Here is a 14,855-nt window from a genome sequence, read left to right on the forward strand (position 1 = left end):
ACCCAAACTAGACACCGTAAAGTGTCCCAAACCTCTAAAACTGCCTTTCTCTCCATAACTAGTAGCTCTTCGGTTTACACTTAAAAATGACCCCTCAATAGCCTGAAAAATACATCACATTAAGAAGTACTGATAACATTTTATGGGACTTTTAAAGGCTGAATATGAGACCAAAGGTTGAGACAGACAGCGGCTCTGCTGATCGTAAAGTTAATAACAGTCTGTAATAAACTGCTCTTGTGCTGCAGACATTGAAACAGTTTATCAGCAGCCAGTTGCTACCTGTAGGCCGTCTGACCAACAATAGAGGAGGATGAAGGAGGAGGAGGAGGAGGAGGTGGAGGAGACGATCTCTCTGTGTGGTGAGTCACTGAGACACAACAGACAAACAGACGGACAGATGAGAGAGGCTGGATAAGAGGCGACGCTGCTGACAATGACGAGGGGAGGGAGCAGGTTTAGGGACATGAACAGCCACCTGATGGCCACTACACACACACCCTAACACAGTAGGTGTTGTAAGTGTTTGTGTGATTCACTGCTGTCATCAGAGCCCATTTACACCGGTGGAAAAGAACGAGCTGCCAGCCCCTATTGTCTTAAACGACATGCACCTGCGGGCGAAGGTGGAGGGATGAAGGACGCAGAATCAGAAAGAGGGAAGAGGCCAATCAGGTTTCTCAGTGGAGACTGATGTGAAAGCTGCAGCAGGGAGGAGGAGGAGGAGGAGGAAGAGGAGGAGGAGGAGGAGGAGGAGGAGGAGGCTAAAACAAACGCAGGATAAACAGATCTGAGCTAATCTGATTGTTTCTCATGTTCTCTGTTGTTCAGACCAGCAGCCTCCAGATAAGATGGTTTTTAAGACACACATCTCTTACCATGTTTGTGACAATCTTTTTGTATTAGATTAGGAATAGTTGCAGCTTCCTCTAAGAAACAAAAAAAGTCCACTTTATTGATTCTATCAGAAAGCAAAGAAACTTGGCTGCAGCAAAGTCGTTTTTAGTAGTAATTTATGCGCTTGGTGTTCAGTTGGACATTTCTGCCACGGTGGCTGTGAACACTGGAGATACAGATACAGCATATGTAGACATGCATGAACAATTCTATATCTGTCAACCTTTTTTTTATCATATGTTAGTAGATGTATCGGTGTGCGGGCCTGTATGCAGTTTGTGTTTTTGCTTATTTTTAATTACAATATATGTATAATAATTAGGGCTGTCAATCATTTAAAATATTTAATCATGATTAATCACATGATAGTCCATAGTTAATCGCAATTAATCGCAAATTAATTGCACATTTTCTCTGTGTAAAATATACCTTAAAGAGATTTGCCAAGTATTCTCTTATCATATCAGTGGGCAAATATGCTGCTTTATGCAAATGTATGTATATATTTTTATTGGAAATAAATTAACAACAAAAAACAATGGCAGATATTGTCCAGAAACCCTCACAGGTACTGCATTTAGCATAAAACAATATGCTCCAATCATAACATGGCAAACTGCAGCCCAACAGGCAACAACAGCTGTCAGTGTGTCAGTGTACTGACTTGACTATGACTTGCCCCAAACTGCATGTTATTATCATAAAGTGGGCATGTCTGTAAAGGGGAGACTCGTGGGTACCCATAGAACCCATTTACATTCATTGATCTGGAGGTCAGAGATCAAGGGACCCCTTTGAAAATGGCCATGACAGTTTTTCCTCGCCAAGATTTAGCATAAGTTTGGAGCGTTATTTAACCTCCTTCATGACCAGCTAGTATGACATGTCGGTACCGATGGATTCCTTAGGTTTTCTAGTTTCATATGATGTATGATTTATCTTCACTTTTGCTTTAAAACTGACCCCGCCACAACCTAGAAATCGCAAGTTGTGTTAATGCGTTTGAGTTTTGGTTTAAACTTGTTCTAATAGATTTATTTATTTATTTTATTTAATTTTAAAGAAATTCGTTCACAACCCGAAATCATGATGCCTCTGGCCAAGGCTATTGCTTGCGCGGAGGCCATTCTCATACCTTTTTCCAGCCATTATCTTCTATTTATTCAGGGAAGACGGGGCCTAGCTACTAGCTAACACACACCAGAAACTTTAAACAGAATACTATTGATCGAAAGCACTTCTTTCTAACTTTTAATCTTGATTTTAGATAAAAAAAGGGAGATATAGTTCTCCCCTCCATGGAGAACATGTTCATTAGTGAGCTTTACAGGTGGATTTCGTTACCTTTACATTTTGTGTCAAAGTCAAACTTTCGGAACGATGGTGACGGTAGAGTAAAGGTCAGAGGGTCACTAAACTTATCAGGATTCATCCTCTGGGGGCCACGAATATTCACATCAAATGTCAGAACAATCGGACGTGTAGTTGTCAGACAAATGTGCTGGACAGACGGACTGATACAGTGTGAGCGTCCTCAGACTAATGTGATATTATCTATGAATGAATAGATTAAATTATGAATTCTAATGAAGAACTAGCAGCTTCTTCAACCAGAGGAGGAAGACCTGTCTGTGCTCACCCTGCCGAAGATGGGCACCAGGTGATGTTCACACATGGAGAACATGTCGATGTCTTTGACGATCACCATCTCGTCATGGTCCTCGTCGAAGATGGCGTCGTTTAGCACGTCTGCGGAGAAAAAAAAATGAAGGAGAGATGAAACGAAAGAAGAATCTCCCGTAACGACCAAACAAGTTCGCTTTCTTAACATATTTTTTTTTTTTTTTAAATGTACATACTTGGCTACCTCTCTTTCAGTCATTAACTTCACTATTAGTTTATTTATTCATTCATTGATCTAGGGCTGCATCTAACAATTATTTTCATTGGCCATTAATCTTTTGACAATGTTCTCGATTAATCGATTAGTTGTTTGGTCTATAAAATGTCAGAAAATTGTGAAAAATGTTGATCAGTGTTTCCCAAAGCCCAAGTTGACGTCCTCAAATGTCTTGTTTTGTCCACAAGTCAAAGATATTCAGGTTACTGTCATAGAGGAGTAAAGAAACCAGAAAATATTTACATTTAAGAAGCTGGAATCAGAGAATTTTGACTTTTTTTTCTTAAAAAAACATACTCAAATCAATTATCAAAATAGTTGGCAATTAATTTAATAGTTGACAACTGATCAATTAATTGTTGCAGCTCTAATTTGATAAATCTATTTCTTTAAGAATTTGTTTTTTTTTAATGAATTTTGCATTTATTTTCATCAATATATTGACCAATTACTGTATTTAATTTAATGATTATCAATTTTAAATCCATTTAGATTTTTTTTACATATTAATTAGGAGGTTGTTTATTTACTATAAAGCTATTTTACTATTAGTTTATGTGCTATATTTGTGCCTTATTTTATGTCTTTTGCAAATATTTATCTCTGGAGTTTTTAAATGTGTACAAAAATCGTCCTGCTTCACTGTCCGTCCCCTCGAGAACGGACAGATGGAGACCACCAGGGACGCCCGGTTCACCTCCACTACTTTTCATTGCAGACTTTGGTGTTTCTCTCTGGCAAACAACGCCTTCTAATTATAGCTGTGCTTCCATACACTCCTTCCTGTTGTTGCTTTATTGCATTTTTCAGTTGCCGGGGGTTCAATAAACCGCTTTATCTGTTTGTGACGACGCAGACGCCTCTCGCTCTCACCGCAGCATTTTTTAATTTCCTGACTGGCTATCTGTTGGAGGGAATGATGGAGGGGGGCGAGGTCACAGAAACAACAGAGAGCGGACTTGTTGCTTCAGTCTCTGCTGCTTATTGTATGAAGCTGGCTGTGTAAACAGTGCAGCAGGTTGTTTAACACACTCAGACGCTCTTTTAAGTCTCTTTTGTTTTACCATTTTTGTTTGTCTGATTATGACGCAGTATGAGTCACGATGCCATGGCACCCTTTATCATGAAGATCTCTCTCACCACCACACAGTTTTTTTGTCTTATGGTGTCTATTGATCTTATTTGGGACTTTTGACAGCTTTTTCTCTGAAGATGAGGCGTTCTTCTTTGGGACAACTAGCTTCTCTTCTGGCACAATAAACCAAAAGTCTAGTGGCTTTTTATTGATAGCTCAGGTTCAACCCTAGACGTTGTTTAGCTCAGGTTTATCAGTATTCTTTCTTGGTCCATTTAATATGATAAATCTTTCAACTGATTGTTCTGATAGTAGCTGCTCCTGGCCGCCGTGCAGCTCAACACTCACACTGTGTTATGACGTTAGCTGTTATCTTGCACATCCTAACTGCAGCACATTTGACATGCTTTGAATTATGATATAAACCTGTAATTAGTGCACATTCAACCTGGTTCTTTAAATGTAATTATATGTTAAATACAGTCAGTAACAGAATATTGATTCATATTTGAACAGCGCTGCCTAGTTTGACCGTTTGGTCGGAGTTCGCGGGTGATTGACAGCCGGCTCTGATAGACAGCAGACCTCAGATCAGCTCTTACTGTCAGAGGGTGTGTATCCTTCGTGTTGTATAAATTGTGTGCTGTTTGAGGCTATGTGTTGTTATGAATTGCAATCTGCAACCACACCACTAGATGCGAATTCCAAGATGGCCGCCAGACCAGTCCTGTGTTTGTGTGTCTGCATGTGAGCTCGGAATTTATGTTTTATTTATGTTTTATTTTATCTGTTGATCTGGCTGTTGTAACGTGTAAAGTGTCTTCAGCTTGTACTGGACTGAGAGCATAGTGCCTATTTATTGGTTTCTTACAAAATCCATAAATTACAGCCTAGCCTTCTCTGCTAGCTATAGCCTGGGCCTTTTCAACCTGCTACAGCCTAGCTTCCTCTGCTAGCTATAGCCTGGGCCTCTTCAACCTGCTACAGCCTAGTCTCCTCTGCTAGCTGTAGCCTGGGCCTTTTCAACCTGCTACAGCCTAGTCTCCTCTGCTAGCTGTAGCCTGGGCCTTTTCAACCTGCTACAGCCTAGTCTCCTCTGCTAGATGTAGCCTGGGCCTGTTCAACCTGCTACAGTCTAGCCTCCTCTGCTAGATGTAGCCTGGGCCTGTTCAACCTGCTACAGTCTAGCCTCCTCTGCTAGATGTAGCCTGGGCCTGTTCAACCTGCTACAGTCTAGTCTCCTCTGCTAGATGTAGCCTGGGCCTCTTCAACCTGCTACAGCCTAGTCTCCTCTGCTAGCTGTAGCCTGGGCCTTTTCAACCTGCTTTAGCCTAGTCTCCTCTGCTAGATGTAGCCTGGGCCTGTTCAACCTGCTACAGTCTAGTCTCCTCTGCTAGATGTAGCCTGGGCCTCTTCAACCTGCTACAGCCTAGCCTTCTCTGCTAGCTATAGCCTGGGCCTTTTCAACCTGCTACAGCCTAGCTTCCTCTGCTAGCTATAGCCTGGGCCTCTTCAACCTGCTACAGCCTAGTCTCCTCTGCTAGCTGTAGCCTGGGCCTTTTCAACCTGCTACAGCCTAGTCTCCTCTGCTAGATGTAGCCTGGCCTGTTCAACCTGCTACAGTCTAGTCTCCTCTGCTAGATGTAGCCTGGGCCTGTTCAACCTGCTACAGTCTAGCCTCCTCTGCTAGATGTAGCCTGGGCCTGTTCAACCTGCTACAGTCTAGTCTCTTCTGCTAGATGTAGCCTGGGCCTCTTCAACCTGCTACAGCCTAGTCTCCTCTGCTAGCTGTAGCCTGGGCTTCTTCAACCTGGTACATCCTGTCCTCCTCTGCTAGCTGTAGCCTGGCCCTCTTCAACCTGCTACAGCCTGGGCCAATTCAACATGCTACAGCCTGGGTCTCTTCAACCTGCTACAGCCTGGACTCCTCTGCTAGCTGTAGCCTGGGCTTCTTCAACCTGGTACAGCCTGTCCTCCTCTGCTAGCTGTAGCTTGGCCCTCTTCAACCTGCTACAGCCTGGGCCAATTCAACCTGCTACAGCCTGGGCCAATTCAACCTGCTACAGCCTGGGTCTCTTCAACCTGCTACAGACTGGGTCTCTTCAACCTGCTACAGCCTGGCCCTCTTCAACCTGCTACAGCCTGGACTCCTCTGCTAGCTGTAGCCTGGGCTTCTTCAACCTGGTACAGCCTGTCCTCCTCTGCTAGCTGTAGCCTGGCCCTCTTCAACCTGCTACAGCCTGGGCCAATTCAACCTGCTACATCCTGTCCTCCTCTGCTAGCTGTAGCCTGGCCCTCTTCAACCTGCTACAGCCTGGACTCCTCTGCTAGCTGTAGCCTGGCCCTCTTCAACCTGCTACAGCCTGGGCCAATTCAACCTGCTACAGCCTGGGCCAATTCAACCTGCTACAGCCTGGGCCTCTTCAACCTGCTACAGCCTAGCCTCCTCTGCTGGCTGTAGCCTGGGCCTCTTCAACCTGCTACAGCCTGGGCCTCTTCAACCGGCTACAGCCTGACCCCCTTTGCTGGCTACAGCCTAGCTGTTAAAGATAAACATATGAACGTTTTAGCACTGTCCTCAGACGTGTGTTAATCATTCTCATGTTGTTCATCTCTGGAAATGTTCACCCAAACCCAGGGCCCGCTATTCATGGTCCCACTGTCTCTAATCTGTTGTTTAATGATTTTTGTGATCGTAAATCATTGGGCTTTCTACATGTCAATATCTGTAGTTTGTTGCCAAAACATGACTATTTAAAAGCCTGGGTGCACACTGCAAACCCTGATGTTCTGGCTGTCTCTGAATCATGGCTTAAGAAAGGTGTCTCGGATCTAGAAATTCGAATACCGGGTTACAATGTCTTTCGTCAGGATAGATCCACCAAGGGTGGCGGCGTGGCTATATTTGTAAAAGATCATTTGCAATGTTCTGTTACGCTGTCTAAATCAGTCCCCAAGCAATTTGAACTGTTACTGTTAAAACTTAAACTGTCAACAAATTTCACTCTGTCTGTTGCTGTTTGCTATAGACCACCCTCTGCTCCAGCATGCACATTAAGAGCTCTCGGTGAACTGTTGGCCCCTCACATTTCCTCTGAGTTTGTCCTTCTGGGTGACCTAAACTGGAATATGATCAACCCCCCTGATTTAGTTACACAGCAATTTGATGCTTTAAACCTCTTTCAAATTATATCTGAGCCAACCAGACATAATTTGAAATCACCCTCATCTGCCACACTGATCGATATTATTCTCACTAACACTCCATCAAACTACCGATCTGGAGTCTTCAGTCAACACTTGAGTGACCACTGTGCCATTGCATGCGTTCGTGCCGGCCTCTCTGTCAAACGTCCACCGGTGATTGTGACCAAGCGCTCACTGAAAAACTTTGACAATCAGGCCTTCCTGCAAGATGTTGCAGCTGTGAACTGGGAAAGAATCAATCTTATCCCCTCAGTGGAAGATGTCTGGTCTTATTTCAAATACACCTTTAGCCTAATCATTGAGAAACACGCCCCATTGAAACGATTCCGGACGAAGAATCGCTACAGCCCCTGGTTCAGTCACGATTTGGCGGCTCTGATCCGCCTAAAAAACACCTCATGGCGGAGAGCGAGGTCTTCTCAGTCTGCTGCCGACTGGCTGGCCTTCAGACAATGCAGGAACAAAACAACACAGGCGATCAGGAAAGCTAAAATCAGTCATTTCAAAGAAGAATTCTCAGCCAGTGGCTCTGACGCCAAGAATTTTTGGAAAACAGTCAAATCCATGGAAAACAAACTTGCTTCTCCGCATCTACCCACTTCTTTGATTTTTGATGACATTGTTGTTACTGATAAACAACGCATGGCCACACACTTCAACCAACATTTCGTGAAATCATCTAATTTCTTTGGTGCAGCTGCCACTGAAACAGATTCATCTAACACTCCTACTTCATCACCCAGCGTTAACAGCTTCTCCCTTCAACCTGTTAAGGTTTCGGAAGTCCTGGATGAACTCATTAAGTTAGATTCAAACAAGTCAGCTGGATCTGATGGGCTTGACCCTGTGTTTTTAAAATCAGCCGCTCATATTATTGCTTCCCCTATTACAAGCCTGTTTAACCTGTCATTTCATCTGTCTGTTTTCCCCCTTGACTGGAAATCGGCTACGATTCTCCCCCTCTTTAAAGGAGGCTCTGGCTCTGACCCGAACTGCTACAGGCCGATTTCCATTTTGCACTGTCTGGCCAAAGTCAGAGAAACTGGTACATAAACAACTAATTCACTTCATTGACTTAAATCATATTTTGTCTGACCTGCAGTCTGGGTTTAGGAAAGGCCACGGATGTACCACCGCTACACTGAAGGTCCTTGATGACGTCATCACCGCCATGGACAACAAACAGACTTGTGTAGCTGCCTTTATAGACCTAGCCAAGGCTTTTGACTCGGTCAACCATAACATTCTCCTGCAAAGACTTACCAGCATTGGCTTGTCCAGTAGATGTTGCAACTGGTTTGCTAGCTACCTGGCTGATCGTGTCCAGCAGGTGAAGACCGAAAACATCATGTCTGAACCTCTTACCATCTCTAAAGGTGTGCCTCAAGGCTCCATCTTAGGCCCTATTTTGTTCTCCATTTATATTAATGATGTAGCCAAAGCTGCTGGAAATTCCTGGATTCATCTGTATGCTGATGACACCATCATATATTCAGCTGGTCCCTCACTCCACTCTGCTGTGTCCACTCTTCAACAAAGCCTCACCTCACAGTCTTTTCACAACCTCCACCTGCTCCTCAACTCCAAAAAGACCAAATGTATGCTGTTTGACCGGAAAAACCTCATCATCCCCAGCCCTCCCAAGATCTACAGTGCTGATGGCTCGGAGCTGGAGTTTGTCAGCTCCTACAAATACCTTGGCTTCTGGTTGGACTCATCTCTCATTTAACACACACATCAATAACCTTCTGGCTAAAGTCAAAGCTAGACTGGGTTTCCTGTATCGAAACAAGGCCTCCTTCACACACTCTGCCAAATTCACCAAATGACCATCCTTCCTCTATTTGACTACGGCGATATAATTTATAAAATGGCATCAAAGACCACCCTCAGAAAACTGGACACACTCCACCACTCAGCAATCCGTTTTGCCACATGTGCACCCTTCACCACCCACCACTGTGATCTTTACAGATTGGTGGATTGGCCCTCCCTTCACACCAGGCGGCTACAACACTGGCTGCTCTTGGTCTACAAATCCATTTTGGGAATGACCCCTCGCTACCTCTCCAATCTTCTGCACATTTCCGACAGTAATCGCTGTTTAAGATCCAGTGACTTCATTAGGCTCATCATTCCAAAAGTCCGTACTGTGTTTGGTCATAACTCCTTTCATTTTGCCGCTGCAAATGACTGGAATTCACTACAAAACACGCTCAAACTAACAGCTCTCACCTCTCTCAACATGTTCAAACAAAAGCTGCAACAAGTCATAGTTGACTGCTGTACTTGCTGACCAGCCCTCACTTCTCTCTCTCTCTTCCATTTTTACAAAGAACATCCAGTAATCCGCCTTTTTTTGTACATAGTGTTTATTAATTTACCTATGCTGTTTTTAGCCATTTTCTCATGTGTTTGTCATACTGTATTGTATCTGTGCTGTTTGTGTCACTTGTGTGGACTGTGCTACTGCCTCTTGGCCAGGTCATCATTGTAAATGAGAATTGGTTCTCAATTGATTTTACCTGGTTAAATAAAGGTCAAATAAATAAATAAAAAAATTAAGCTACATGATGTTGTATGTTGTTATGAAGCTATGTACTGTTATGCATTGTTATGAAGCTATATGATGTTATGAAACTGTCTTATTTGTTGTTATGAAGCTACGTACCGTTATGTGTTGTTATGAAACTGTGTTGTTAGTGGTTGTTATGAAGCTGTGTGTTGTTATGTGTTGTTATGAAACTGTGTTGTTACGTGTTGTTATGAAGCTGTGTGTTGTTATGAAACTTTGTGCTGTTATGTGTTGTTATGAAACTGTGTTGTTACGTGTTGTTATGAAACTATGTGCTGTTATGTGTTGTTATGAAGCTATGTACTGTCATGTGCTGTTATGAAACTATGTGCTGTTATGAAACTGTCTTATTTGTTGTTATGAAGCTATGTACTGTTATGTGTCGTTATGAAACTATGTGCTGTTATGTGTTGTTATGAAACTGTGTTGTTACGTGTTGTTATGAAGCTATGTGTTGTTATGGAACTATGCGCTGTTATGTGTTGTTATGAAACTGTTGTTACGTGTTGTTATGAAGCTATGTGCTGTTATGTGTTATGAAGCTGTGTTGTTTTGTGTTGTTATGAAACTAAGTGCTGTTATGTGTTGTTATGAAGCTATGTGTTGTTTTGTGTTGTTATGAAACTATGTGCTGTTATGTGTTGTTATGAAACTGTTGTTACATGTTGTTATGAAGCTATGTGTTGTTTTGTGTTGTTATGAAACTATGTGCTGTTATGTGTTGTTATGAAACTGTTGTTGCTATGTGTTGTTATGAAGCTATGTGTTGTTATGAAGCTATGTGTTATGTGTTGTTATGAAACTATGTGCAGCGGTGTGGGAGTGTCACTTAAACGGCCCATTTGTGTGCCGCCATGCTGCGAGTATGATGGGTCTTACGAGTGATGGACTGTCCGCATCGACAGAATAAAAAAACACATTTACTCTCAATAACTAACCAGGATGCGACGCCTATCAACACGGTGGGGTTTAAACTGATGCACACGGCCAAATTGAGTAACTACAACTGAAACATAACATTACATTGTATATACATAACGTTGTATTTTGGTCATTCATGCTGCTCTTCTTCTTATGGGCGTCTGATTGCCGGTAATGTGATTAGCCACCGCTAATCACCTAACCTCCAAAAACTGATTCTGTTTCACCTTTTCACTGCAGGCATCCCCTAAACTCACTACCCACATTCAAATGAATGGGAGGACTGGCGTTTCTGCCGCATCGCCTGATTTGGTGTGAATGCAGCCTTAGAGCTAAAGGGGGGTTTTACTGTTTGCCACAGTGTCTTTTTTTTATACTGCTATTGGAAGGCAGAACTGCATCTATCTGAATTTCAATCAACTGTAATTGTTGGAATTGTTAGAGTCTAACTCCTGGACACTCTTTAAACCTTACTGACCCACAAACAAGAAGAACTGATTGTGGATGCTGTTTGCCTTCGGGTCGACACCATAATAAAGTGCTAATCCTGTTTGGAAAGTTTTGTAATCATGAACAAAGTTAAAGTGAAAGAAAGAACACACGCTGGGACAAACTCAGACAGAGCAACAAAACACAAGCAGTCAGAAAATCAGACACCTGAAATGTTAATAATTATCTGTCATTTTGACCCCTCTGTTTACTGCTGCAGCAGGTAGTCTTCAGCAGGTTTTTACAGCTTTTTCTCTGAAAACAACACTATGAGAGCGGTGAGAATGAATCAGAAGAGTAAAGTTGAGTGCCGGGAAACCAAAACAATGAGCTGAAAGTCACTATAAAGCTCCCCGACAGGTCACACATTTACATTAAATTTTTTTTCTGTTCAGTCGGCCTAGGTGCTGTGAAAAAAACGCTTCTAACGGCGGAGGAAAACCCTGATTTTCATAAATTGCATCCATATTTTGGCAAATTCCACGCTATTCCGCGTTTTACAGCTTATTCCATTTTTATCAACAAATTCATCTGTGTGTTCGTCATCACGGAAATCATAGGGCTACATTACTTACATTACGGACCCACTGACGTGGTTCAGTTGTCAACACAAGAACTAACAACAATCACCATTTTCTTTTGTACTAGTCCAATTACCACAGTAAACAGTTCAATGACCCTGCGTCATTACTACTGAAATGATGTCCAGAACTACACAAACAAGTTGTTGTAATAAAGAGGAATTATACCCCCTCTCATTACAGCTTCATACACCAGTTAAAGTTGTATCACACACACACACACACACACACACACACCCTGAGGGAAAGTAACATTAAGTCAACCGTAACTAAATAAAGGGCAGCTGGTGAGGACTGCCGGTTCAGACGCCCTGGGTGACAGAACGACGAGGCGGTTATCAGGTAATGACAGTGTCACTCATCATCAGCTCTACATTCAATAGTGCTGCCTCCTGTGTGTGTGTGTGTGTATGTGTGTGCACACGTGAATGAATACCACACACACACACACAAACACACACACAGACACAGAGTGAAGAGGCCACATGTTGACATGTTCTGAATGAAGCAGGAAACGGTGGAGTGAATGATTAAATAAACAATGTTATTCATTTATTGTTCAGAAGTGTGTGTGTGTGTGTGTGTGAGACAGTACACACTCACCGCGGTATCATACACCCACACGCATATTTCCTTTACATAGTCTTATCCCTGGGCTGTATTCATGAGTCACCCCAGTACATCCCTGCCTTTAAATACTAAACATACACAGTTTGTGTTTGATCAACATTTATAACTATTTGTTTATTTCCCAGTTTAACATCCCATAATATTCACACTGTTTTCAGATCTGCTGAGTTTCAGGAAATTGTCTTTTTTCTGTCTATTTAAAAAGACATTTATTGACTGAATCTGAAGGTGCTCTGAGCTGCCCTTTTGGTTGGAGGCTTCGTGGTTGTTTGTTGCTAGGTAACCACACAATCAGTTGATGATCAGCTGTTTGAAAACAGGTGCAGCAGCTAATGCCAAGTTAGCGTGATTTGTGGAAACTGGTTTGTGCGTTAATTAATTGCTGAGTTCTGGGAACACGTGACGTCGCTGAAATGAAGACAGATGGGTCGATAAAAACGTGCCGTCAGGCGATCAAACAGGTTTCAGACGAACTGAGGCTAATGTGAGCATGCTAACTGCTAACAATGACAATGCTATCATGTAAATGTTTAGCAGGTTCACCAGCTTATGTTTGCACTAGGGGTGTAAGAAAATATAAAAAAAATCGTATATCGCGATATTATGTTTTGTGATACTGTATTGATTCTCAAAAACAATATTGATTTTGAATTAGTAGTTTACATTCAAAGATTAACTCAGTCAATACTTCATTTGCAAAGAGATGCTCCCTCTCAGAGTATGAGCCCTCTCAAGGTAGAGTTCTAATATTGATTGTTACAGGGACTTTGATAAATGCAGATGCAGATCCCACTGTTCTGACTGCATTCAAAAGTGAACTTTTTAGTCAGATTTGATGCATGTGGTGGTGTGTTCTTTATACTTGAGAGTTTTCCTAAAATTAGATTAAAAATTTGCAATATATCGCCTTACTTACAGTATCACAATATATCGTAATATACTGAATGGTAACCCCTGTATCATGATACTTATGGTATCGCCAGATTCTTGCCAATACACAGCCCTAGTTTGCATGTTAACATTTGCTTATTAGCATTAAACACAATGTGCTGCTGAGGCTGATGGGAATGTAATTAGTTTTGTAGGTACAGTGGAGGAAATAAGTATTTGATCCCTTGCCAATTTTGTAAGTTTGCCCACTTACAAAGAAAAGAACGGTCTATAATTTTAATGGTAGGTTTATTTTAACAGTGAGAGACAGAATATAAAAAAAAAATCCAGAAAATCACATCATATAAAAGTTATAAATTGAATTGCATTTGATTGTGGGAAATAAGTATTTGATCCCCTAGCAAAACATGACTCAGTACTTGGTGGAGAAACGTTGTTGGCAAGCACAGAGGTCAGACGTTTCTTGTAGATGGTCACCAGGTTTGCGCACATCTCAGGAGAGATTTTGGTCCACTCCTCTTTGCAGATCATCTCCAAATCCTTAAGGTTTCGAGGCTGTCGCTTGGCAACTCGAAGCTTCAGCTCCCTCCACAGATTTTCTATGGAATTAAGGTCCGGAGACTGGCTAGGTCACCCCATGACCTTAATGTGCTTCTTCTTGAGCCACTCCTTTGTTGCCTTGGCCGTATGTTTTGGGTCATTGTCGTGCTGGAAGACCCATCCACGACCCATTTTCAGTGTCCTGGCTGAGGGAAGGAGGTTGTCGCCCAACATTTCACGGTACATGGCCCCGTCCATCCTCCCTTCGATGTGGTGAAGTCGTCCTGTCCTCTTAGCAGAGAAACACCCCCAAAACATAATGTTTCCACCTCCATGCTTTACGGTGGGGATGGTGTTCTTGGGGTTATAGTCAGCATTTCTCTTCCTCCAAACACGGCGAGTCAAGTTGATGCCAAAGAGCTTGATTTTGGTGTCATCTGACCACACCACCTTCTCCCAAGCTTTTTCTGAATCATTCAGGTGTTCATTGGCAAACAGACGGGCCTGTACATGTTCCTTCTTGAGCAGGGGGACCTTGCGGGCGCTGCAGGATTTTAAACCATTACGGCGTAGTGTGTTACCAATGGTTTTCTCGGTGATTGTGGTCCCAGCTGTCTTGCGATCATTAAGAAGCTCATCCCATGTATTTCTGGGCTGATCCCTCACCTTTCTCATGATCATCGATACCCCACGAGACGAGATCTTGCGTGGAGCCCCAGACCGAGGGCGATTGATGGTCATTTTGTGTTTCTTCCATTTCCGAATAATGGCACCAACAGTTGTCTCCTTCTCACAAAGCTGCTTGCCAATGGTCTTGTAGCCCATTCCAGTCTTGTGCAGGTCTACAATCTTGTCCCTGACATCCTTAGACAGCCCTTTGGTCTTGCCCATGGTGGAGAGGTTGGAATCTGATTGTGGACAGGTGTCTTTTATACAGGTAATGGGTTGAGACAGTTGTCTTTTATACAGGTCACGAGTTGAGATTCTGAGTACATTCTTAAAGCGAGAGGACTAATCTAACCGGTCTGTGGGGGCCAGAATTCTTGCTGGTTGCTAGGGGATCAAATACTTATTTCCCACAATAAAATACAAATCAATTTATAACTTTTATATGAATTGATTTTCTGGATTTTTTTTTTAATATTCTGT

General features: G+C 42.6%; 1 protein-coding gene across 1 annotated transcript in view; it reads right to left on the reverse strand.

Moving 5' to 3' along the window:
* gch1 (GTP cyclohydrolase 1) overlaps positions 1 to 14,855 on the reverse strand; it is a 39,255-nt gene that overhangs the window by 19,501 nt on the left and 4,899 nt on the right. The window contains exon 2 of the mRNA XM_037796469.1: positions 2,537 to 2,646. Coding sequence (XP_037652397.1) covers positions 2,537 to 2,646 — 110 coding nt within the window. The remainder of the gene's footprint in view (positions 1 to 2,536; positions 2,647 to 14,855) is intronic.

This window comes from Sebastes umbrosus, chromosome 2, assembly GCF_015220745.1.
Source record: "Sebastes umbrosus isolate fSebUmb1 chromosome 2, fSebUmb1.pri, whole genome shotgun sequence".
NCBI classification, from domain to species: Eukaryota; Metazoa; Chordata; class Actinopteri; order Perciformes; family Sebastidae; genus Sebastes; species Sebastes umbrosus.